A 26,737-nucleotide genomic window follows, 5' to 3' on the forward strand; every position below is an offset into this window, starting at 1 on the left:
ACCCTCTCGTTCCATCCACATTGTTGCAAATGGTAAGATTTCATCCTTTCTGATGGCTGAATAATATTCCATTGTGTATATAATATATATCACATCTTTATCCATTCATCTGTTGAAGGACATCTGAGCCCTTTCCATAGTTTGACTGTTGTGGACATTGCAGCTATAAACGTTGGGGTGCAGGTGCCCCTTGGGATCACAATGTTTGTATCCTTTGGGTAAATCCCTAGTAATGCAATTGCTGGGTCGTAGAGTAGCTCTATTTTTAACTTTTTGAGGAACCTCCATACTGTTTTCCAGAGTGGCTGTACCAGCTTGCATTCCCACCAACAGTGTAAGAGGTTTCCCCTTTCTCCATATCCCCATCAACATTTGTCGTTTCCTGACTTGTTAATTTTAGCAATTCTGACTGGTGTGAGGTGGCTTTTCATTGTGGTTTTGATTTGTATTTCGCTGATGCTGAGTGATGTCCAGCATTTTTCATGTGTCTATTGGCCATTTGTATGTCTTCTTTGGAGAAATGTCTGTTCATATCTTCTGCCCATTTCTTGACTGGGTTATTTGTTTTTTGGGTGTTGAGTTTGATAAATTCTTTATAGATCTTGGATACGAGCCCTTTATCTGAAAAGACATTTACAATTATCTTCTCCCATTCTGTCGGTTGTCTTTTGGTTTAGTCAGCTGTTTCCTTTGCTGTGCAAAACCTTTTCATCTTGATGAAGTCCCAATAGTCCATTTTTCCTTTTGTCTCCTTTGCCTTTGGAGACCTGTCTAGCAAGAAGTTGCTGTGGCTGAGGTCACAGAGGTTGCTTCCTGTCTTCTCCTCTAGGATTTTGATGGATTCCTGTCTCACATTTAGGTCTTTCATCCATTTTGAGCTTATTTTTGTGTGTGGTGTAAGAAAATGGTCCAGTTTCATTCTTTTGCACGTGGCTGTCCAATTTTCCCAACACCATTTGTTGAAGAGACTTTCTTTTTTCCTTTGGATATTCTTTCCTGCTTTGTCAAAGATTAGTTGGCCATAGAGTTGACGGTCCATTCTGGGTTCTCTATTCTGTTCCATTGATCTGTGTAACTGTTTTTGTGCCAGTACCATACTGTCTTGATGATTACAGCTTTGTAATATAGCTTGAAGTCAGGCATTGGGATGCCAGCAGCTTTGGGTTTCTTTTTCAGTATTCCTTTGGCTATTCGGGGTCTTTTCTGGTTCCATACAAATTTGAGGATTATTTGTTCCAGCTCTGTGAAAAAAGTTGATGGTATTTTGATAGGGGTTGCATTGAATATGTAGATTGCTCTGGGCAGCATAGACATTTCAACAATATATGTTCTTCCAGTCCATGAGTATGGAGTATTTTTCCATTTCTTTGTGTCTTCCTCAATTTCTTTCATAAGTGTTCTATAGTTTTCTGAGTACAGATCCTTTACCTCTTTGGTTAGGTTTATTCCTAGGTACCTTATCGTTTTCATTACGATTGTAAATGGGATTGATTCCTTAATTTCTCTTTCTTCGGTCTCATTGTTAGTGTATAGAAATGCCAATAATTTCTTGACATTGATTTTATATCCTGCCACGTTGCTGAATTCCTGTATTGGATCTACAGTTTTGGGGTGGGGCCTTTAGGGTTTTCCACGTAGAGTATCATGTCGTCTGTGAAGAGTGAGTTTGACTTCTTCAGCATAATGACACTTTTGAGGTTGGATAGGACTGTCCTGTATATTACAGTGTGTTTAGCAGTTTCTCTGACCTGTACCAACTAGATGTCAATAGCACCCTCCCCCATTTGTGAAAACCAAGTGTCTCCAGACATTGCTAGTGTTCCCTGGGGCAAACTTGCCTTCATTGAAGACCACTGCCCTATAGTAAGAAGTACATTTGACTTGGTGGCCCAGTGAGCAAATCCATGCGTGCAGACACACACACACACACACTCTCTCTCTCTCTCAAACAGCCTCCCTGCTTGAAATGTACATTGATATTTCCTATTCTATTTTGTTCATTCCATACCAGTTTATTTAAAAAATATTGTAAGGATATTTTTCTGGGTAGAGTAGGTCCCTATGGCACTTGGTAGTCACCTAAAACTATATGTGGGATAAAGATTTACTGTTTTCCTTTCTGTGGGCTTTCTTAAAGTGAGGCTCACTAAGGTTGAGGAACATTATTTATCCCAGGCTTCCTGTAGATGCCATATGTAGTAATGATTCTGGAAAACAGCTGCAGTTGAGGTGTTAGAACTGCCTAGTGGCCCTTCTCCCAGTTATCTGACACCTAACACGCTGGACAGATCGTCAGGGGTGTGGTCTAAACTTATGGTTGCCTTTGTTTAGGAGACAGAGGTTATGCTGTCTGTATGAGAGGGTTGTGTGCCATCTTAGGATCTAGCAGTTTGTATAAGATTCAATTTGAAAGTTGCCTATAAATTTAGAATTCATCTGTAGAGGATTCAGAGAGTGAGAGAATTTTGTTATTTCTTTAGGAATATAGATTGGATCTTGAAGTGGAAGCCTTTTTGAGTCTCCTACTACAGATTAGAGAGATTTAAATTTTCATTTCTCTAAAAGAAGCATTTATAATGTTAGGTACTTAAGCATTGGAAGTCCTTCCCTTCTCTTTGCATTTGTATTTCTTATGCAAATACCATGTGTGAAATATCAGTTAAACTGCAGTTATGTGCAGGATGAAGGATGCTTTAAAATTTTTACCTCTATTTAAAATTAATCTTGAGGAAAAAGTTGCTATGGTGACTATAAATATAGGGTTGGTGTCTCCAACTTAGGAATGGGTTTGTGCTCTAACACTTCATTTTAAAATAAATTATTTGGAATGTTATTTTTTTCATAGAAACAGTATTATAAATAATGGATTTCAGATTCAATCAAAAAACTTACTTAAACCAGAAAGTAAAGGAAATATTATATACTTCTGTCTTTATGAATATAAGGGAGTACTCATCCTCCTTATCCCCCCCCCCCCCCCCCCAATGAGTTCTCATACCAAAAAAGGTTTAGCAATTTTTGCTCTTTGACTGGCAATTTTTCTTACCTTATGGGACTTGAAATATAGTGTGTATTGAACCACATGGTGCTTTGGAGAATTAATTCATTCCTTCAGTAAATATTTACTCTGTATCTACTGTGTATAAGGTCTAGGACCTTGGGATGTAGCATTGAATAAAATGGACAACAGGGACGCCTGGGTGGCTCAGTCTGTTAAGCGTCTGCCTTAGGCTCAGGTTATGATCTTGGGGTGCTGGGATTGAGCCCCACGTTGGGCTTCCTGCTTGGTGGGGAGTCTGCTTCTCCCTCTCCCTCTCTGTCTCAAATAAATAAAATCTAAAAAAATAAATAAATAAAATGGACAACAATCCCTGTTCTAGTACATGCTAGTAGGGGTTGGGAGGTTAACCTCTAACTTACTGCACTGGGATTGGGGTAGAGGACCAGCATGCGGAAGCCTGCCTGTGTGACTTGTTGGCTAATGGTAAACCAAACAACAGGAAGGGATGCTGTGGTTCTTGAAGTTTCTGCTCTGTGGACCCTGGCTCCCAAATTTTGACCTCTGTCTATCTGTTGTGCACTGGAACACCCCTTCTAAACATAAGATACTGAAGGTAGTCATGAGTTCATCTTTGTCTTCACAGTTTCAGGAAAGCCTAAAGCATTCATGGATTTGTAAATGTTTGACAACCCACTGGTAATGTAGTGTTCGCCAGTTTCTGTGGTGTAAATACTCTGCCATGGCCTATTTCAAGAAGCCATGTGACATCACTGAGTGTGGAGTTGGGAAACGTAGTCCCATACCATACCATCCTAGAGTTTTTCTACTGTACAGATGCAATGGACATAAAGGGTTTTAAGACCATACATATGAGATTACAGTAATGTAATTGAGTTTGAAGTAGTTACTACATTTGATTTTAATCTAATAAATTTGCACAATTTAATTTTTAATAATAACTCTGTTAACAGTGGACTTGTAAAAGTCCTGAGAATTTAACAATCAGTTCTTGAGAGCCAGAGTATTTGTCAGCTCCAACCTACAGGAGCACCACAATACCTTGCCTGAAATTCCTGTGGCCAGGTATTAGAATCTGGATTTTTTCCGATTTTAGAAAGGTAATATGGAAGGTGTACCATAATACCTCCTCTGATGTCTAAGGCAGAACTCTGTAATCAAATCGTTGATGTTTCTGTAGCAAAACATGTGAATATTCACCAGTAGGTTGAGTAAATACATATAAATTTGTATTAGTACAGATTAGGTTTTGCCAGAAAATGTGCTTTCTTACAAACTTCTGAAGAAAAGGTTTGTTTCTAGAGCCTTTTTGATTTTGGAATTGTGGATAAGGCATTGTGAGGCTGTATTATTTGTTTGCAAATCAAGATTTGTTATTTGTGTTTGCTTTCTCAATATGAAAGAGAATAAACTCAGCGGGCTATCCTGCTGGGATCATGGCTTCCCTGCACCAGATGTACAGAGCCCCTGTGTTTGTGTGGCTGGCTCTTCTTTCTAGAAGCCTCTTGCCTTGTGACTCCCTCCACCTTCCAGACTCATCCTGTGTGACATTCTTTCTGCCCAGCTTCTTGGCCCCACCTCTCCCAGTGTTTCACCCCAGTAGATCCCGATTCTTCCTTTTGCTACACAACCTTCTCTTGCTGCTCTTTTTACCCAGTGTTTGCTGTCTCCTGCCATGCACTGATGATACAGAGGCCACCAATTTTCAAGTCCAGCCCCATGAGCTCATACTTCAGGAAGTGGAATGGAACTTACAGCTGCCTCTGAACAGCGATTTCTAGCAGTAGAGATGCATTTCTACAAAATGCTTGGGATATTGATGTTTGTGTCTTTGCAAAGCTTCCTTTCTTTCCAGTACTTCAGGTGGATTGTAATCAGTTACTGCCCATTTCCTTGCACACCTCTCGTGTCTAGTTTATCAGTGAGCATATATCTTGAGGGGCTTCAGCTAGTGCTAGCATCCAGAAATAAAGCCGCATTAGGGAACAGGAGGCAGTGAGCCAGTCTTCCTGGAGTGCCCATATATGCTGGGCACACAGATTTCCTGACTCTGTTAGAGTTTTTAAGGTTCCACTGGGACTGTTTGACACCAGGACCTCTGAATCACTAATTTCAGGGATTTTCCATTAATATTACCTTTTTATGAGGGGAAACTACTGAGTGAATTTAACTCGTATTTTGACAACATTATATAGAAGTTTAATTCAGCCTCTCTGCATGAATAGTATTAAAGATTTCACAATCTTGTTGTGCAATATTCTGTTTTATTCATTTATTACACTTCAAGACATGTCACAGTTTGTGAAGTGACTTTTTTCCCTCATAAATTACCACTTGCCTAAGTGTAGTTCACTGTCTGACAGTACTGAATCAGGTCAGTTTTTAGGTGGCAGCAATTTATAAATAATGTTCTTTTTCCAAAGAAAAAGCAACAGCCTGTTAATGATTTGTTTACATGAAGTTTGTTTTTATTTCTGGCAATTTTGATGTTAATTGTCTAATCAGATTTCTGTTTTAAAATAAATACTAATTTGACCAGTTTTTGAGTTTCTATTGTTCTGTCTTGTAGGTTAGTATATAAAGATGTAAGAACTGTTTTTAAATGTCCTAGCAATAGCCTTTTCTGCATTTGCTGTTATGCCTTTAGTATGGTCTGTGGGGTCTCTTTTGTGTGAGAGTGATTTTTATTGTCTGAGCAGTTCCCAGCTTCTGGGTCATTAAGACAGTGCCAACATTTTTTTATGGTTTCAGAGATAAAACTGTTGATGAGGAGTGTGGACCCCACAGCAGTCACAGTCTGGGTTGGTCTGCCATCGAGGATGTGAATACCCAGTGTCTCCTTGGCTTGCCTTTCCCGTGATAACTTTTCTGGTACTATTCTTACTTTTTGCATTGTGGTCTCTCTTACCTTTTCTTTCAGTCCTTTGGTCATTCATATTGTTATGTTTTAAATTTCCTGTGTCCTGTCCAAGGTATTGACTATGTTGACTTCCTCAGAGGAGAACAAGGTGATGTTCCGAGACCACTGTGCCCTCCCAGAGGGATCAGAATTCAGGATTCCACAGTGGTGTTGGGTTTTCTCGTGTGGACACTGTCTTCTAAAAGATTGTGGGAGGTTTTTAGGACATTGTCCAAGGAAATGTGATGATCAATGGGAAATAATGGTTCTGTCCTATATTTCCTTACCATGTCTCTATGTAGTTTTTCTAATAATATCTTTAGGGGGCGCCTGGGTGGCTCAGTCAGTTAAGCATCTGCCTTCAGCTCACGTCATGATCCTGGGGTCCTGGGATTGAGTCCCACGTCAGGTTCCCTGCTCAGCGGGGAGTCTGCTTCTCCCTTGCCCTGCCCCCCCACTCGTGCTCTCACTTTCTCTCTCAAATAAATAAATAAAATCTTTAAAAAAAAGTCTTTAGAAAATTGAATGCTTGACTATCTAATGAGCTAAGTCCTTATTCCTCATGGCTCCTTGATAGCCTTATGGTGTTTGAGACACACTGGCATTGGGAAGACATAGGGTACCACTCCATTACTCCTTCCATAGATTGTGGGGGTGATTGTTAATGCAGCCTTACTTTTCTCCAGATTTTCTTATGTTTAGTAAATTTATGAGTCATTGTAGACTTGAAGACATGATAAGACTCAGTGATTTAAATACCTTTTAATATATATTTATATACTTGAGGAGGGCAGTGAAAACTCTCTGAATAGTTTAAATATTTTTATGCTATACTGAAGATCTAGTCATTGGCTCTGATTTATGGAAATGTAGGTTTTAACTAGGGATTGAACTGAATGCTGTGATAGACACCAAAGTGAATTAGTGTTGAAGAACCTCGGATGGATTATTTTTGGAACGTTTCATTGTCCTTTTGTCTTCAGAATGCCCTACCCTTTCATTGTCACATTGTTTTCAAACACTTAGCAGCAACACTAACTTGATTCATGTACCAAAAACTGGTTAGGGTAATTGTCCAGCAGGTTTAGTTTCTGTGAATGAAAAATGTTTTTGTACCAATACCAAGAAAACACTGAGCATTTTGAATTAATTGTGGTCAGATTTGGCTTTTTAAAACCTAAATATATTTTCAGGATACTGCAAATTGAATATTAGCTTTTAAAATTTCTTTTTCTTTTTCTTTTTCTTTCCTTTTTTAAGTAGGCTCCACACCCAGTGTGAAGCCCAATGTAGGGCTTGAACTCATGACCCTGAGATCAAGACCGGAGCTGAGCTCAAGAGTCAGATGCTTAAAATTGTTTTACATTAACACTGCTCCTCTTTAATGTCTGTTGCTGTCCTTAGTCATGTAAGATAGTGGAAAAAACCCCTTTCATTGCATGGACTGTTTCATAACTCTTTTTGTAGCCCTGTTACAGGAAATAGCCAGTCCTCTCTGTCCTGCAGGCTCTGGATTTGGCATGTACTGAGGCAGCATTCTCTGATAAACCGTTTGGCCCCTTTCCCAGCCCCTAGCATTTTTGTTTCCGCGCTAGAAGCTGTTCTTTTTCTCCTTCTTGTTTTCCTTCTCCCCATCTTTACCTGTTTCTACTCATGCCATTAGACTTCCTTAAGACTTACAGAGAAGAAATGTAGGAATGTGTTCAAAGCAGCTAGTAATGTATTGTTTTTCTAAATTGTTAAATAATATTTTTGCTGAACTTAATATTATTTTAAGCCCTGAGTATCTTGCCTAGTAATACACTTAGTCTTCAAAATAAACAGAATATGGGGATCCTCATGAAGACAGCCCCATCCACTACCACCACTCCTGCTACCCTGCTGCCCCGGTTCATGTGCCCACTGGCTGTGGGCTTGTGGTTTTGCTTAGCATTTACACGTATGGACTCAGGTTTGCTCATGACAACCGCATGAATTTTATAACAACTTCACAAGGTCGGCATTACTATCGTCTCCATTTTTTTTTTTTACTTTAACATGGAGGCTTAGAGAGGTAACTCGCCCAGGGCCACCCACCTAGTTAGTGGTAGCGTTTGTATTTGAACCAATGGCTCCCAGACTTCAAAGGCTGCCCTCTCAGCTTTCCTCTGCCACTCTGCATCCTTGAGGGTTGCTCTTCATTTTGGTTCACCCACATTGACTCCTTTCCGGATTCGCACAGCTTTCATACCACTTTGGTATTTCGATACCTCCAAACACTGGCGGTTGTTGCTGTCTACGGAAATCATCCTCTAAAAACTCCCCTTGTGGGCTTGGTTGAAATTGAAATGCAGTTTCTCATGGAATTTGGGGTGTTTACCATCTCATGGCAGCCTGCCAAGTGCCTTTTGAAGCTGAGCATTTGTACTGAGAGGTAACATCGCAAATGGCTATTTTGTTACTCTGTTGGATGTAAATGTTTAGGGAAGGCTGAGTTTATTTGAGAAGTGACACACTTTGGGAAGATTGTGTCTCTTGGCTCTTCTCTTTTAGGTCTCCCTTTACAGGAAGACTTGTGGCTCTCCTTTTCCTTGATGTGGTCATCCTTTAATGACCCCTCTGCTTGTTGGCCATGATGGAGGTTGTATGCTGGACAGTGTCATGCAGTGATTCGGGGCAAAGCCATTGGCTTCATGTACACGTGGGCAATTCCACCACTTAGACGTGGTGGTAGACCACCACCAGTTACCTTAGCCCTCTGTGTTTCCAGTTTCCCTGTGTATTAAATGGATATGATGGTAGTACTCTTTGTATTTTGAGGGTTAAATAAGGTAATGTGTAAAAGGTCTAAACACAGGGGTGGTAAGAAATGTTAGCTACTCCCATTAGTATTACTCAGCTGCTATTACTGCTTCTGCTATATTCATGATCACATTTTTAAATAGGATTTTTGTGTTAATCGATGTAGAGGGATTCCTTGTTTCTAGGTTTTAACGTTGAATATATAGTAAAATGGGAAGACAGAACAGAAAAACTAACAGGAATATTTTAAAGTAAAAATAAAGAGAATTTGAGGCTATTTAGAAGAGATTTCTAGTCAGCTAATAGGTATCTTTGTGCTTATCAGAGTGATGTAAAAGAATTTAAGAAATGTATATTGATATTTAATTGAATATCGGAAAATGTGTTTTTAATTCTCTCTTCATTCTCTTAGAGCAGGGCTTTGTGAACCTGCTGAAACTATATCCAGATTTCAGTGCCTCTATGCATTTTTTTCTGTGAAGGTTCATGCCTTTGTTCAAGTAACAAAGTGGTCTAAAACTAGTATGTCCCACAATTCTTGGCACATACTTGGCATAGGGTATGAAAGAATGTAAATGAAGCAGGTGATGAACTATAGCCTTCTAAGCAGATGCAAAATTGTCTAATCAAAAATGAAAGTTGTGGCACCGATGGGGGGAAAGTGGAAACCAGAGGCTAGAGGCGTCAAGGACTGCAAGAATATGAGCTGGCTCTTATTTTGCGTTAATCTGCTGTTTCCTAGGCTCAGCCTCTTTCAAGAATAATACTTTTGGCTAGAGAGAATAATAAGATCTGGATCGTAGAGTGTTGAGAAGTGGGAGGACTATGACATGGGTAATTGGTATCGTTCCTTGAACTAAGGTACAAGCCACAATCTCCTTCTCTCTTTTTGTAGGCTGTGAAAATAGCTTGATTTTCTGGGTATAAGCACAGGGGTGAGGTTGGGGAATGATACCCAGAGGACTTGTAGTATATTAGTTACTTGTATTAACTTGCCTACACTTTTCTTTTCTTTTTTTTTTTTTAAAGATTTTATTTATTTATTTGAGAGAGAGAGAATGAGAGACAGAGAGCATGAGAGGGAGGAGGGTCAGAGGGAGAAGCAGACTCCCCGCCGAGCAGGGAGCCCGATGTGGGACTCGATCCCGGGACTCCAGGATCATGACCTGAGCCGAAGGCAGTCGCTTAACCAAATGAGCCACCCAGGCGCCCCTTGCCTACACTTTTCAAAGGGATTGCAAAATAGATATAATAAGTGATAGTAATTCACCATGTATTTGTCAGGGCACCTTTTAGGCGGGAGCAAAAAATTAATGAAATAAGACCCTTTCACAAGAGAATCAATTGTTTACAGAATCCTCATCTGTTAAGACAAGCCTACTGTTGTGAAGATGAATTTATCTGGTTAGTGCTACTTGAACAAATATTTGCATGTCTATTCAGATCATCAGTGAAGTAAAAATTAAGTTTATTCATATTTTAAGATATTTAAATATTAAAATATCCTTATTATTGAAATTATTTTAGTACTGGTGTAAAATAACTAGGTCCTACTTGTTGAAAATATGTACTGGTGTGACCTTCCTGAGAACGTTTTAATGTACCTCCTTTATAGTATTTAAATATTACTGGTCCCTACTCATGATACTTTTACTTTCCTAGTTTCTGTGAAACCGTGTTGCCTTGAGTTTGCTTAACATTCTTTTGTCAGTTCTTCTCAAATATCTTCAGAAGTGGAATTGGAGGGAAGGAAGAGAAACCTGCAGTCTCAGCTTTATTCAGGTTTTTTTGTACATGCTCCACATTCAGACTGGGGTCCTTAACTAAACTCATGGCTTCAGCTACCACCCACATGCTGACATTGCTCCATTATATTTCTTTTTTTTTTTTAAAGATTTTATTTATTTATTTGACAGAGAGAGACATAGCGAGAGAGGGAACACAAGCAGGGGGAGTGGGAGAGGGAGAAGCAGGCTTCCCGCGGAGCAGGGAGCCTGATGCGGGGCTCGATCCCAGGACCCTGGAATCATGACCTGAGCCGAAGGCAGACGCTTAACGACTGAGCCACCCAGGTGCCCCGCTCCATTATATTTCTTTAGCCATGAACTTGCCTTTGCATGATAGACTCCCATTTCTAGTTCTCTCCCGGGAATTGGGTACTGAATATATGAGAGCTTCACCTCAGAGTGAATGTATCATTTTTTGGTCCCAAACTTCTTTTCCTTTTGCTTGCTCTCTGCCCAACCACCAAGCCACAAACCTAGACATTTTGGATTGATCCCCTCCTTCATAGTACCAGCCCAACCATGTACCAAATCCTTTTAAATAAGTCTCAGTTCTGCATTTTAATAATTATACATTTTCCATCTCTCTTCACTCCGCTGCCTTTCCGTTCCTCTAGGCTCTCATGACTTCTTCATTGTTGGATTAAGGAGCTGTGTTTACGCTCTGGTCCTTTCTTCATAGTCCTTGAAACCTGCAGAATAAATGCAAATTAAAGTAGTATGCATTCAAGGATGCCCCACAGTTTTTAGGATTAAAGTTCATAGGATTTAACTTAATCCCAATGCCCTTCATCTTCCTCTGTTGATAACCTCAGTCTCTTGAAACTCTCAAATAATAATAATAGGTGACATTTATTGAGTACTTGCCATTTGCAGAACTGTTGTGTGCAGTTTGTCAGGATTAAATCAGATACGCAACAAACCTATCAGTACTGAGACCTAGAATAATAATAGGTGACATTTATTGAGTACTTGCCATTTGCAGAACTGTTGTGTGCAGTTTGTCAGGATTAAATCAGATACGCAACAAACCTATCAGTACTGAGACCTAGAATGTTGGAGCTGCCCCGGGTCATACAACTGGTGAATCACCTCTCTGAGCCTGACTCATTTTGGGGAACCAGTTCAACATTGGCAGCCTCATGGTAATGGAGTGAATGGAGTGCCCTGCAAACACCAACATGAACAGGTCTCCACCTCCAGCGTCCCAGGTCATGGATGGGGTCGTTTCTTGCGTGTGAGAAGTAAATGAAAGGAAAGCGGAGGCTTTGGCTTTCCTCGGAATATATTTTCATCAAAATTAAGGTTTCCAAACTCTTTGGACTTGGCTACCTACATCCGTTAGATGGTACTAGATTTCAAAAGATTTGCATTAAGTTTCAGTATGAAAGTGATTTGTGGATTGGGGAAAATGCTTAACTTGCTATTTCTTTTACCTGTCAAATATGAGGGAGAAAGGATTGACACACGATTAGTATTTTTTCTGTGTTCACTCTAAAAAAAAAAAATTGCTAAAACAGGTTATACTAATGAAGAGTTGTTATAAAGAATTTCATTATTTAGTTACTTTCTGAATAAACCTGCCAGTTGATTAAAATGAGCCTAATTTAATCAGCATTGTGTTGCATACTGAAGATAATTTAGGCTAATGTCAAGGACACCTTTATCTTTCCTTTGTGGAAGGTATTGAAATAATGAGTATAGCAAGAAGGAGTCAGAAAATGTTTGAAGTTTTTCATCTCTGCCTCTGGGTGGATATTTAAAAATCACACTTATCCTTTTTGCATGCAAATTAAACAAAGGCATTTTGTAATGTAACATTATCGTTATATTTTACAAAACAAATTTATTGAACTTTGATCTTTTGCTAATATTGGCTTGTGGTTGTCAGAATGAATAGTGACTTTTTATTATGCATCAGCGTAAACTGAACTTTCATTCAGAACTTTGAGCGAACAGAACTAGTAGGTTTTTATGCACCTTCCTTGGAAAAGAAATCACTGTTAAACAAGCAACTCCTGTTTCTTCCAGCTTGCTTTTCTGAGGCACATTTTTCTCCCATATCCCCTCCCACTCCCCAAAGTCTTAATAGAGTCATCTGAATTCCTTTCTTCTTTTGCAGCAGTTAAATTCTCTTTTTCTGATGATGCTCTTAGATGGAAGCTAAGGTATCAGTGGGGGTTGGTTCAGATCGTGAAGTCAGCAGTTAAGGGATTACTAACTCCCTAGTGAGTTCCCTATACAAATGCCAAGTTGCCTTGGAAACAAGGCTAGTTATTTGAGTTGGAAATATTATCTTGTCTTTAAATGCCAGAGAGGATGATTTGCTTACCTCTGTTGCATCCTCTTTCGGTCTAACATTGTGTTGAGATGTTTTCTGCTTATCTAGTTCTGGGACTGATTGATTGACTGGAGCCACAGCCAAGTTTTCTTTTCTCGTGCTTTTAATTTTAAACATGATTTGCAACATTTAGAACTAAGGAAGTGATCCTTCTAATTTCTATTTTAGGACGGGAAGTTTTCCACTACTGATTGCCAAAAAAATAAAGTATTATATATAGTTCACCAGATTTGACTGGCAAGAAATTTTAGTGATGAGTCATTTGTCTTACGTTCAACAATGGAATCAGTGATGGGCTGATTAGACAAAGTATGTGATTGTCGAAGTTCTGTGAGATGGTGCTACTTGATGGAAGACTGACTGGGGCTGATTGCGCCTGTGTGCCTAAAAGCGCCTGTACCAACTACAGCACAGGGCTGTGTGTGCGAGGTGGTAGGAGAATGCAGCAGCAGCTGGAGGCTTACGTTGGATGACTCCTTTTCTCTGGTGCAAACATTTGTAATTTGCTAGCTATATGGTAGGAGGAGGAGCTGGGGGTGGTGTGGGCATCTTGAGACAAGGTTTTCAAGTCAGTGGAACAGGCCCTGGCTTGATTTACCTGGCTTGCTGAGGTGGTAACCTCTAAGGCACCTTCCTAACCAAAGGGCTCAACCCTGCTTTGGTGGACTCACCAAATGGAGGCAGAAATCCAGATGCACAAGAGGGCAGGGCAGGAGCCTCTTAACCTTCTAAGACTCTGTGGTCTTGCGCAGTGTAATTATGGTGCTGTGTTTCTGGACTGAGGAATCACATCGGCAGCTTCTCAACCCTTGGGCCTCTGGGTCAGGAGTTGGAGAGATTGGAGCATGGTGACAGACTTGGGAGTGAAGGGGGCAATGGCTCGTCTTTGTGGGACAAAGATCATTGTGCTCAGTAAAGCTCAGGTAACATCATGATTGGTGCTGTGGGTTTTGGTTACAGTTTAGAGCAGGGCATTGAAAGGCTATGTGTGTATGGTTTTGGCTTGTCTCATTATGCCCTATTTCCTCCATGATGTTGGACTTTGATTAATGAAACTTTTTTTTTTTTAATTTAGATTCCCAATTTCCGGATTATGGCATTCATAGAAGAAGTTACTCTTGAGGGAGCCTGTCATTTCCCATTCATTAATGCATCTGTTCCTGAGTATTATTCCTGAAAAGCTATTTGTGAATCAATATGTAACACATATTAATAGTTGAGCATTAAATTGTCTACAGATTGAAACACCTTGCTGTTGAATCTATTTCCACATCTTACCTGCTTTTAGGTAGATATATGTTGGAAGGGTGGTGGAGTGGCAAGGTGGGGAGGGCACTGTAGGTGAGGAACAGTAAAATCTCAAGCTGTGGGGCTGGCAGTTGGTGTGGATTTGAGGTCCGTTCTCATGGAACAGAGTAGGGCAGGGGCTCCTGTCATAGCCAGTATGAAAGGTGGCTAGCTTTCAGTGTGCTCATGTCATTTTAGAGTTCCTTGCTAAGCTTTGGGTCTTTTCCCCCCCCCCCCATCAGACAAAATATACTTAATTCTTGAAATGCTGATGAAGCACAGAATTAATCTAGTGAATGTAACATTTAAAGTTTTTCAATGGCAAGCTTGAGATGCTCCGTCTCTAGTGACTTAGTTTTCATCGGTATAGCTTGTATTACTACTATTACAAAACATCATTGGCTCAAACATATTCTTTTAGTATAGTTCTGCTTACTCATCCAGTAAAACAGTAGCTCTGTTTAAAGGAGTTTTTAATGAACCATGATAGCAAATAGGGCTCAGAGAATGACTAAGGATTTAGTATTGTCTCTATGTCATTAACATAAGTTCAGTCATCAGAAAGCTTACAAATTGATTTAATAGTTTTTCTCCCCATGTCTATGTAATAATTAGTTATTACATCATTACATTTGATTCTGAGGTTCATATAGCTTCTTTCCTGGTTTTACCTACTGTCATCTCTTTGAGAGAAAGCTGCATGTGTTCATGATAAAAATCATAAGAAATGCTGCCTCCTCCAGTTTGGAGTCAACCTATCTCTCTGTGATTAGCCAATCTCAGAGTTATTTTGCTTTATCTTACTGTGCAATCTTACTTTTTATTAACACTTAAACAGTAGTGTAACGTAGTTGTAACTTCATGGACGGGTACAAATGAAACAGTGGCACTTGGTGCTGGGGATGTGAGGGAGAGGGGTTTACATTATATCTGACAAGTGGGTCAGCTAGCTTATGGCTACAGCATTTGCATATTTTCATTGTGGTTTGCGGTTGACATACTCAAGGCTATTAGTTGAATATTACTCTTAAATTGGGAATCTAATTAGTCTGAAGGCTCAGTGGGTGATCGAGTGTATCATCCTGAGGGACAGCAGAATTAAATTCCAGCTCTGAAATATAAGCTGGGGAGTGTCATAGCTGAATATGTTTCACTGTGATTTCCAGATGATGCATAATACCTTTTTAGGTATCTACGACTTTTTTAAAGGTCGCTATTAGCTCTTGTGGGACAGGTAGAGGTGTGTGATGGTATTGGTCTCCTTGGTTGTGCAGGTAGCAATGGGAATGTCTTGCCCTCTTCTACAGGATGTACTATTTGAAACGGCACTATTAAATATTTACCTCATTAGATTCCTTGCTTACGTGTAGATTACACACTATGCTAATCTATATAATCATGCTACTATCTGGTAATTCTCCTTTTATAGATGTGCTATAGGTTATTAAGTGTGCTGTATGGGAGACAGCTATAAATGAAAGGTTTTGTTTTGTTTTGTTTTTGTTTTTCAAGAGATGGATGAAGGGAAATTCCGGAACCCAAGTACTTGATGTACTTTGACATGTTTTAAAAAGTACATCCCTGAGTGAAAGGGAAAAAGTGGAGCTATTGGTATGTGTGATCCTAATTGTAGAAATTCACAGATTGACCTGTGGGAAAGAAAAGGCAGTTTTGGAATATGAGAGTTTAGAATTGTATGTTTTGGAACAGTATCACTTCAGTCATAAAATACATGTGTCTTCAACCACTTGATTTTTCTTATTTTTAGAAACTTATTGCACTGTGCTGCAGCTCTCACATTTGTACTCCATTTTCTTTCTGTTGCATTTATTCTTTTCGGCAGATTTGCCCATGAAATCTCCCTCCCGTTGCTCAGAGGTATGTGTTACATGATGCTGTCATTTTTTGGGGCATCATCATCATCATACTGCTGTGGCAGGAAGAATACTGAAAAATGTGGCACACATAGAGAGTTCCCCACTGGAAGCACAATCAAGTGCATTTTCTCTTTTGCGTTTCTTGCTGATTTTGTTTTGATACTATAAACCAAATGATTCAGGGGGGTCTGGCTTCCTCATTGAGGCCACTCTTGTTCCATAGGTGAAAAGAGAGTCTTCAAGCTCATTGTGGTTTTTAGTATTTTTCCACATGCTTTGGACCTTCTCCAGGGCTGACAGTGGTGATGCCTTTCTAAAGAAGTACAAGTCTTTATTTCAAAGTCACACAGTTTGGTATATTAAGGTTGAGTATGCAAAGGACATTCCCGAGACCCATCATAATCAGTTTCCTCTGGATATGTTCAGCCTGCATATGAACGAAATCAAGAGACAGAGGGACGATTCAAGGGCTGTGGCAGTGACATGGCTTCTGAGGCTGTGTGGGGCCTGAGCCTAGCGGGACCTGAGGTCTCACTTGGTCAACTACTTAAGTCACTTGCCATTTTCCTGGAGGAAGAGACAGAATCTACAAGATCTTTTGATGGTTTTAAAAGCTCTTCTGATTAAGACCAAGTGATGATATCACCAGCCTGGAATTATTTAAAATTATCTTGGTTTCCCTCAGATATATTCAGAAAATTTTAGGTAGTGGTATCAAAGTTATGTTAATTTGGTCAGGTGGATTATTACCTTTGGTTAATCAAGAATGAACGGAATCCTATTCGGAGACTCTGGATGATGATAGTCTGCAGCTTCCCAGTTCCTGTGCTGTCAGTGTGTTAGATGTTCCGGGGGCGGGAGGTTTGGGAGAAGAAGGATCTTTTAAGTTGGATAGATTTGATTTCCAGTTCTCAGATGCATTCTGTACTTATTTATAGTTAAATTCTGGTCATATTAATCTCTGAGTCTCAGTTTTCTGTGAAATGAAATATAAAAGCTGCTCCATTTTTGTGTGAAGAGTTGAGGGGAGGATGTAGAGCACCTGCAAAAGAAGTTCTTTTTGTGGTTATTGTGATGTTGAATTTTTCTAGCAAAGCTTCTCTCTCTCTCTCTTTTTTTTAAAGGTTTATTTATTGGGATGCCTGGGTGGCTCAGTTGGTTAAGTATCTGTCTGACTTTGGCTCAGGTCATGATCTTGGCATTCCTGGGATAGAGCCCCTGTCGGGCTCCCAGCTCAGTGGGGAGTCTGCTTGCTTGTCCCTCTCCTCCTGCCCCTCCCCCTGCTCACTTGCTCTTTCTCTCAAATAAATATTTATTTACTTATAATTATACTTAATACTAAATAAGTATTATAAAAATATTTATTTGAGAGAGAGAGAGCGGGAGCACATGAGCCAGGGAGAGGGGGCAGAGTAAGAGAGAATCCTGAAGCAGACTCCCCGCTGAGCACATTGCCAGAGCTGAGCTCTATCCCAGGACCCCTGAGATCATGACCTGAGCCAAAATCAAGAGCTGGCCACTTAACTGGACTGTCAGGCACCCTTGTCAAGGCTCCTCCTTTCCTTTTCTTGCCACGCCCCCACCATTGTTGGTGTGTGGGAGAGCTTTGCCTCAGTCTTCAGTTACTCTTGGAACTGATCCTCAGATTTACAAAAGTATGTATTTATCAACCAGCACAGTATAACTTAAAAATAGCTAATGGTAAATGTGTGCTTATTGTGTTCTGAAAGTGGATATACCCTATCTCTTTATTTGTCACAACAGCTCTAGGAGGGTAGGCAAGGGCGCTCTATTTGTTTTCTATTGCTGCCGTAACAAATTACTACAAACTCATGGCTTAAAACATCACAAATTGATGAACTCACAGTTCTTTAGGGTAGAAGTCTGACATGGGTCTCACTGGGCCAAAATCAAGGTGTGAGCAGAGCTCTGGTCCTTTCTGGAGGTCCTAGGAGAGAATCCATTTCTTTGCCTTCCAGAGGCCCCTTACATTCCTTAGCTCATGGCTTCCTTTCATTTTCAAAGCCAGCAACGTAGCATCTCTCTAATCATTGTCACATTTCTCCCTGACCAGCTGGGAACCAGCTGGGAAAGGTTCTCTACTTTTCCAGATTTGAGTGATCAGATGTCCGCCTCCCCAGGATAATCCAGGATAACTTCTCTAGTTTAAGGTCTTCGATCTGAATCATAGTTTTAAAGTCCCTTTTGCCATGAAAGGTTAACATCCCCGGGTTCTGGGGTTTGGGGCATAGACAACAAGGGGCATTATTCTGCTTACCACCACCACCTTCCTCTTTTTTGTGATCAGGACTATAAGACTGAGAGATGGTAGAGAGGCCAGTGGATTTACCAACACCCATCTACGAAGTACGATCAGAGCTATTTTTTTTTTTAAGATTTTTTTATTGATTTATTTGACAGAGAGAGAGACAGCGAGAGAGGGAACACAAGCAAGGGGAGTGGGAGAGGGAGAAGCAGACTCCTTGCTGAGCAGGAAGCCCGATGAGAGGCTCGATCGCAGGACCCTGGGATCATGACCTGAGCTAAAGGCAGCCGCTTAACCGGCTGAGCCACCCAGGCGCCCCGATCGGAGCTATTTTTGATTGGAGGTCTGTTTGATTCGGAATCTTATGCTCTTAGACGCCTTGCTACACACAGCTCTGGGCTTTCAGCACATAATTTTACCCATTAAAGGGGCTACCCTCTATCCCAGTGATTTATGAGTGTTTGCATGTGCTGTTTTAAAAATAGCTTGAAAAAAAAAATAAAAGCAGTTTGGAGGGTTCTGATGTTTCAGAGAGTTAAAATGATTTTTCCTGAGGTAGGTGAGGAATGTATGGGCAATTTGGAGTTTATTTGAATGTGGGTTTATCTATAATTGTGGGTGTTACCCTAAATTCAACATGTCTGTTCTCATGGAGATTTGATGGATGAATGGATTGGAAGAGAGATTAAGTCATAACTATTGAAAGTAAAAATGAACTTTCAAAAATGATCTACTTCATGGGCAGCAGTGAAGATTCCATCTGTTAAGATATGGATATGAGTCATGTTTCACAAATTTAAAAGCAGACATTTCCTTTATTTTTTGAAGGGCATGATAGAGATTTTTAATATGTGATGTTTTGTGAAGGTCTCGTTTTCTTTTGCTGTGCTACTATATACATTCTTGTAGAGTAGATTTTCTAAAATTATATACCCTTCCCAATTTAACACAAAATTACTTCATATCTGCACCTGGCACTTAAATTTTGGTTTAAAAGAAAGCTGTGGAAATTGTATGTTATTGGCATATTGCAAATCACCAACTGTGATTCTGCCACTGAAATTCAAACAGCATTTGTTCATGACACAGTCCAGATTTCATAATACTTGTGTTTTCTAAAAATGCTGGAGATAATTATTGAAACTAATATATATGTATAAGTTCTTCCATGTGTGGCATTTAAAGACACATTCTTTGTAATTTGTAATCTCCATTCTCAGTTTGCAGAAAGGACTTGATTCTTGAGAAAACACATCAATGTAAAAAGTTAATAACAAAACTTGCATTGCATTTGCTTCCAACTAAACACCAAGTGTCAAAACTTAATATCTTCAAAATCCATATTAAGCCACACACCTTGTGAGAAGTCTGATGATATTAAAATCAAGTATGGAAATTCAAAATCTCAGTGAAGAGCTTGAAATAGATATTGGTAGTTTATCAGGGTTACCAGGGTACCTTGACTCTTCGTTTTATTTCTCAAATTGAAAATTGTAAATTGGATGTTACTGTGGATGGATGAGCATTCTAGTGCAGGATTATCGAACTATGGCCTATGGGTGAAATTTGGTCCATCACCTGCTTTGTAAATAAAGTTTTATTTAAACCTAGTTATGCTCGTTTATGTATTGCCAGTGGCTGTTTTTGTGCTACAATGGCAGAGTCAAATCGTTGTGACAGAGGCTGCATGGATTGCAAAGCTCCAAAAATATTTACTGTTTGGACCTTTCAGAACTTTACTGACTGCTCATCTAGCCGAATGTCTGTTACTAACCCTGGGAGTTGTTCCCAGTCAATGTCAGATAAACAGGCTGATTTTATTTCTGTTTATGGAAACTTCAGTGCATACATACAAACACCTTTCTGTTATTTATAACTGCTAAGAATTTCTTTTCCCACTTATGTGGCTTATTATAAGGTTGAGTGGCCCAACTATTCATCCTACTTTAATTTCTTCTTACCACTTAGCCTCCCTCTGTGTTGTTTAATCAGCCAATTATAGATGGTGCCACAGCAGGGTTCTGAGCTTCCTGTTGTGTACATGTCTCTTTGACCTTATGATGGTTTTCTTTTTTGTGTTATGAATTGATTGACAATATATAAATGTTCATGGAAATATCATTTGTTCAAAATGACAAAACCATCTATGAAATGAGGATTGTAATTATAAATGCTTCTCATATTCTGTAAATTTATCATACCATCCTTTAACTGATAAGACTTTTAGCATTGGAGAAGCTTGAATTGGAGGTAGGTAGGAGTGGGTTTTTTTGAGTTAGTTATGGTTCTGCTTTCCTTGGAATGCTTCGCTTAGTTTACTAGGCATAGGGTTGTAATGTGAATGACCAAGGTGGTGTTGGCCCTTGGAACTTTATTACTCTGAGATTTTAAAGTGCTATCACTGTTTGGTTATCAGAAGAAATAGATTGAATTTTAATTTTCATGTTATTTTGTAATGCTGTATTATGAAAGTTTGATTTTGAAATACTTTTATACTTGAGAAAAGTTGCAAAAATAGTTGCATATACCCTTCATCCACCTTGAATATAAAATCTGACATAACTATAATACAATTATCAAAGTTAGGAAACTAGTAACATTGAGTAAATACTGTTAACCAATCTACAGCCCTCATTTAAGTGCTGCCTTTTTTCTACTGGTGTCCTTTTTCTAGTCCACGATCCAGGCAAGGACCTCATGCTGCCTGTAATTCTTGTTTCTCCTCTGTCTCTTCCAATTTACACAACTACATCAGCCTTTCTTTTGCTTTCATCACTTTAATATTTTTAAAGAGTGTGAGTTATTTTATAGATTGTCCCTCAATTTGGATTTATCTGATGTTTTCTCATGATTAGATCTAAGATATGCATTTTTATCAGGAATACCACCAAAGTAATTTTATGTCCTTCTCCGTGCATTGTATCAGAGGTGATATGACTCATTACTGGTGATGTTAACCTTGATAAAGTGGTGTCTGCCAAGTTTCTCCCATGCAAAGATACCATTTTTCTCTTTTTAATGAAAAAGTAATTTGTGGGGAGATACTTTGAGATATGCAAATACCCTGTTTCTCGTGATATGCTCACCCAATGATTTTAGCTTCCATTGGTAATTTCACCTGCATCAATTCTTGCTGTGGAGATTGCTTGGTGATGACTTCTATTTCCATCATTCCTTCTCTTTTTCTTAAATCGAATGCTACAGTATGGAAGAGCTATCTATTTCCACCGTTAATTATTTCTTCAATTATTTATTTGTATCATTATGGCCTTACAGATATTAGGTTTGTTTTTGGGTTAAAATCCAATTGTATCATTATTGACTTGTTTTTGAGTTGTCCCAGCTTTGGCCATTGGGAGCTCCTTTGGGTTGACACCTGATTCCCTTTGATGTGCCTCTTTCACTTTGGAGTACTCTTTACCTTTTAACATCAAAGGTGTTCCAGGCCCATCATATATTTTGTCTGCCCCAACCCTGGAATTAACTATTTTTTTTTAAGGATCCTTTGTTTATTTATTGGAAAATGGTAACAGAAACCAAGATCCGGGCACTTGTGTTCCTTCATACTGTATGTGGTTGCTTCTAGGACTTCCCAGTGAGGGGGGGAGCTAAGAACCACATATGCATTAACATTCATCCATACCTATCTATCTGTCCACCTACCTACCCACTTATAAAAAAACACATGTTCATATTGATACCTCTAATTTTAATCTAATATCACAGAGTTTATTTCTTTATTTGTAACTTCTGTTTCTGACAGGGAGAATTTTGATTCTCATTATCCAAAATATTTTTCTTTTTCAAGCATTTCTGGTGTGTGAGTGTGTGTGTGTGTGTGTGTATAGTAGTGTGAGGATTTCTAAACCATACGCTTGTGAGAAACAAACTGATATGACAGTTTTTTTTTTTTGGTCTCTAGCCTTAACAGTAAACAGTGAAAATAGTTTTCCAAAATTACTTAAGTCTTTTCCTCCCCACTAACCTCATTGCTCCCATTTTCTTTTTCTTTCATCCCTGTTCTTACCAACTCCTGGGAGACAACCGTATCTTTTATCCTTCTTATATTCCTTATACACAAATGGGCAGACACATGTGTAGTTTTTAATACTCCTTCCTCCTATGTGAAAGGTACCTTATATCTTTTGCTATATATGTAGTACTGCAGAGCATGTATTATATATAGAAATGCATTTGCTTTTCCACTTAATATATCATTTACAAAAAGATTTAAATCTACCCCATCTTCCTTAGCATTCTGTGATAAAAAACCATTTTATTATTTTTCACCAGTAGAATTTCAGATATGAAACGCACAACTTAGAAATACAAAAGTAAAGCATCAAAACTCAGGGGAAGACTATGTCTTTAAAGTTTTGCTTCCTAAAACATAATATTCCTGGGTGCTTAAATGTCAGTATTTTTCCTCTGTAGAATTATGTCAAATGTGGTGTGACTTTAGTAGCAATTTCGTTTTACTTTATTTTAAATTTAATTTTATTTAGATTCCGCTAATTAATGTATAATGTATTAGTTACAGAGGTAGAGTTCAGTGATTCACCAGTTGTTTGGTGGCAGTTTTAAATGCCTTTGTTTGTAAATGCAAACGTACCTTTCATTTCTAGCTGGTAGCAGTGTTTGACGAGCAGGACCCACACCATGGAGGTGATGGCACCAGTGCCAGTTCCACGGGTACCCAGAGTCCAGAGATATTTGGCAGTGAGCTTGGTACCAACAGTGTTTCAGCCTTTCAGCCTTATCAAGCAACAAGTGAAATTGAGGTCACACCTTCAGTCCTTCGTGCAAGTAAGTGAAAGCTCTTTCTTCTCTGCATGTTTCATCTTAATTTACGGGGATGCCAACTCTTGTTATCCAGCCATGCTCCTGTGAATGGAATTCATTATCTGTTTTTATCAAAAATTGATTAAGTTTAGAACCTGGGCAAATGTCTTTTGCTGGAGAGGTAGGCAAGATTCACATTTCAATACATTGGGCTTACTTTACTTCAGACTGGTAGACTTTTAATTGCTCACTAAAGGTAAATAAGGATAACAGTTAAAGTTATATTCCTGGATTTTTCTTTCCGTGTTTTTCATCTGAATGCTAGATCAAATAGGAAATAGTCGGAGGCCTTCACACCGAACCCAAACATAGCATCTTTGGTGGATAATCAACTTGGATACAACCATTACTTGAACTTATCTGAAGAGATGTCAGGGCCAGAATTATTGTCAGAGATCTGGAAGAGCTGCTATTAGAATACCATCTCAAGGAAAGAAAATATAGGGCTTAGTGAGTTTATATGAGGAACCCAGGGACATAGAGGACTCAAGTTCTAGGACACTTGCCTGAAGAATTCTGTCAGCTGTTCCTGGCAGGTTTACACAAAAAGGTGAAGAACTTTTGCTAAAAATAAATTTAGTGTTTGTAATGGTCTAATCTTATAATTGAGTAGTTTTTAAGAATAAGAAGGTCCATTTCAAGAAATGTGTAAGTCAAAAATCATTTATCTTTTAGTCACATCTGTTTAGAAACATTGCAGTTTTTCAAGTGTTGTGTGGTTTTACCGGTAGTCTTTTTTTTTTTTTTAAGATTTTATTTATTTATGTGAAGAGAGAAAGAGAGACAAATAGGGGGAGAAGCAGGCAGAGGGAGAGGGAAAAGCAGGCTCCTTGCTGAGCAAGGATCGATGCGGGGCTCATGGGATCATGACCTAAGCCGAAGGCAGACGCTTAACCGACTAAGCCCCCCAGGTGCCCCTAATTTTACCAGTAGTCTCATGTGATTTTACTGATAGTCATCAGTAGATCTTCATATATAATAGGTAATAATATATAATATAATACAAAATTCTATATAGAATATAGTAAGATAATATTTAGAATATAGTTTATTCTTTATAAAATTTAGGTTTGTTTGTACACATGTACAAACAGATTTTAAACTAATTTTGTGGAACATTTGATTACTGCATGGATATGCTCTTTTAAAAATCTTATCTTGGATTTGCTTCGGGCAGTGTTTTTCCAAATGTGAGGTGTGTACCATGTATGGTATGCAAGGTAATATATAAGTGGTACACTAGTTACTTTACTTTCTTTGATTGCATATCAGCTCATTAAGCCCATGCTCTAATAATTATCTTCTTGGAATAAACTCATTTATAAAAAGTGGATTGCCTAAATGTGATTTTTGTTTTTTAAATTTTCTGATGTAGTGTTCAGTAGTTTATCAGTTTTGAATAACAACCAGTGCTCTTTACATCACGTGCTCTTCTTAATGCCCATCACCAATGACCCCATCCCCCCCCACCTCCTCTCCAGCAACCGTTTGTTTCCCATAATTAAGAGTCTCTCATGCTTTGTCTCCCTCTGTGATGACTTCCCATTCTTTTTTCCCCTCCCTTCCCCTACAGTCCTCTGCTCTGCTTCTTATGCTCCTTATACGAGTGAAATCATATAATTGTCTCTCTGATTGACTTATTTCTACATGTGACTTATAGTAAATTTTAATTAAATAATATATATTCAGGTGCCTGATATTTGGAAAATAGTGTCTTTATGTGAATAATTACACCCTAATTTATATAATTAAATACAGAGCTTTTTTGTGTGTTATTGTTGTAGTTTTTAATTCATGTTTTATGAAGGATGCACCTTTAATTTAACGGCACCTTAAAAAAGTGTTAGAGGAAAGGTAAATGGCTGTCTTTATGTTAAGAAGAATTTGAATGGCATACTTTCCATCAATTTCTGTCTTTTGTTCTGGTTGCAACAACATTTCTTAAGCACCACGACCCACATTTGGCTGGTCCTGTGTGTTAAAATTTAAATGCTCTTTTTACACAAAGTATTTTTGTGTTATCTTGTTCTTAGTGAGCAAAGGAACTTATATTTGAAGCATTGGCAATGTCTTATAGCCATCAGTGGGATAATATATAAATACTGCTTTCTAGTTCTGAATTTTATATGCTAAGTTTATTTAGATTTTATGGCTTTGGCAGCCATTGGGTGAGTGTATGGTATGCATCTATTAAATACAAGGTTTGGTGACTATGTAGAAGTTACCCATTATATATGAGTCCCCTATCTATTAAGATGATTTTTCATACTGTTTTAATGCCACTGATTCAAACATAATGTAAGAGTTGGACAATACTGGGCCAGGCATTGTGATATGTGATGAGTCCAGAGTTGAGTTAATAAGGCCTAGTCCTTATCAACAAAGAGTTTATGTTTAGTGGTCTTTCTGATTTACAGATAGGAAAATAAAGAAGCCAGCAATATGTAGAAATTTGCTGAATTGAGGAGTAATCAACTCTAATTAGGGCCATGGTTAATAAAAGATTTTAGATAAACTCCTAATGCTTACCTTGAAGAAAGAAAGTGATAACTTTCCTCTGTTTTCCAAGTCTTGCTATGATTGAATTCACTCTTCTCCTTCTTTGCATGAAGAACTGATGGAAGCTAAGAAAAGTATGCAACTTTTTTGGTCACTAGAACAGTGGATATTAATTTTGAGAATTAAGATAAAGCCTAGGTGAATTTAATACACAGAATTCTCATCTTAAGATCTTTTCATGTTTTTTTAGAAGTTGCCACTAATTTGTCCTTGTAGTACATATAAAGTGAGAACCTTGATTTAGTTGAATTAGTGGTTCTCAGGTATGATTGATATTTCCCACAAGGGACAGTTGACGATATCTGGAGATATTTTTGGTTGTCACAACTGGTAAAGATTTGGGGGATACTATGAGTGTCTGATTAAGGCCACGGATGTTACCAAACATCCTACAAAGCATAGGACGTCATCCACATCAATTCTCCAGCCCAAAATATCAATAGTACTGAGGTAGAGAAACCCTGAATTAAATGAATCATTGTCCTTATGGTCAAAAATAGCAATTATCTAAGCTCAAACTGACACTTGAGAAAAATTTTCTTGAGCCCAGTATATTGAACAACGTTCTGAATAATGCCCTTAAACTGAAGGACGAAACATGATGATCAGCTAATAATGATATTGCTCATAGAAGGTAATCAAGAGACCATAATAACAAAAAAGAGGGAATTATGGGCAGTATTACACAAACGTATTTTATTAGAGTAAAAATACAAATTTTCCAAAAACGTGCTTTAAAAAATGAGAAAGTGAATAAAATAGACCACACAGTGAAAGACTATTTAGATAAAAGCTTCTTATGTTGAAGAAATAAAATAAAAAAAAATAACCATAAAGAATAGGTAGCTATGGGGAACAGAGAGAATAAGATGGATGAAGTGGAATAGAAGTGAGACAACCTCTTGTTTGTATATTTGGTGTTCAAACCATATTATATTTTATGTAATTATAATCAAATTTTATTTTAAAATTAAAATTCTTTATAACAATATTAATAGTTAAATAGTAATTCTTAAAATAAAAATCATATAACAGAACTACACATAAATATATATCCAGTTGGTTGCTCACTCATCCAAGAG

At 38.4% G+C, this 26,737-nt stretch overlaps 1 protein-coding gene across 19 annotated transcripts in view; it reads left to right on the top strand.

Annotated features, from left to right (window-relative positions):
* The window catches only part of PARD3 (par-3 family cell polarity regulator), a 656,432-nt gene that overhangs the window by 246,466 nt on the left and 383,229 nt on the right, over positions 1 to 26,737 (top strand). For all 19 annotated transcript variants that reach the window (XM_021685996.1, XM_044915499.1, XM_021685999.1 and 16 more), the window contains exon 3: positions 22,880 to 23,060. In XM_021685996.1, coding sequence (XP_021541671.1) covers positions 22,880 to 23,060 — 181 coding nt within the window. The remainder of the gene's footprint in view (positions 1 to 22,879; positions 23,061 to 26,737) is intronic.

Source organism: Neomonachus schauinslandi, chromosome 5 (assembly GCF_002201575.2).
Source record: "Neomonachus schauinslandi chromosome 5, ASM220157v2, whole genome shotgun sequence".
NCBI lineage: Eukaryota > Metazoa > Chordata > Mammalia > Carnivora > Phocidae > Neomonachus > Neomonachus schauinslandi.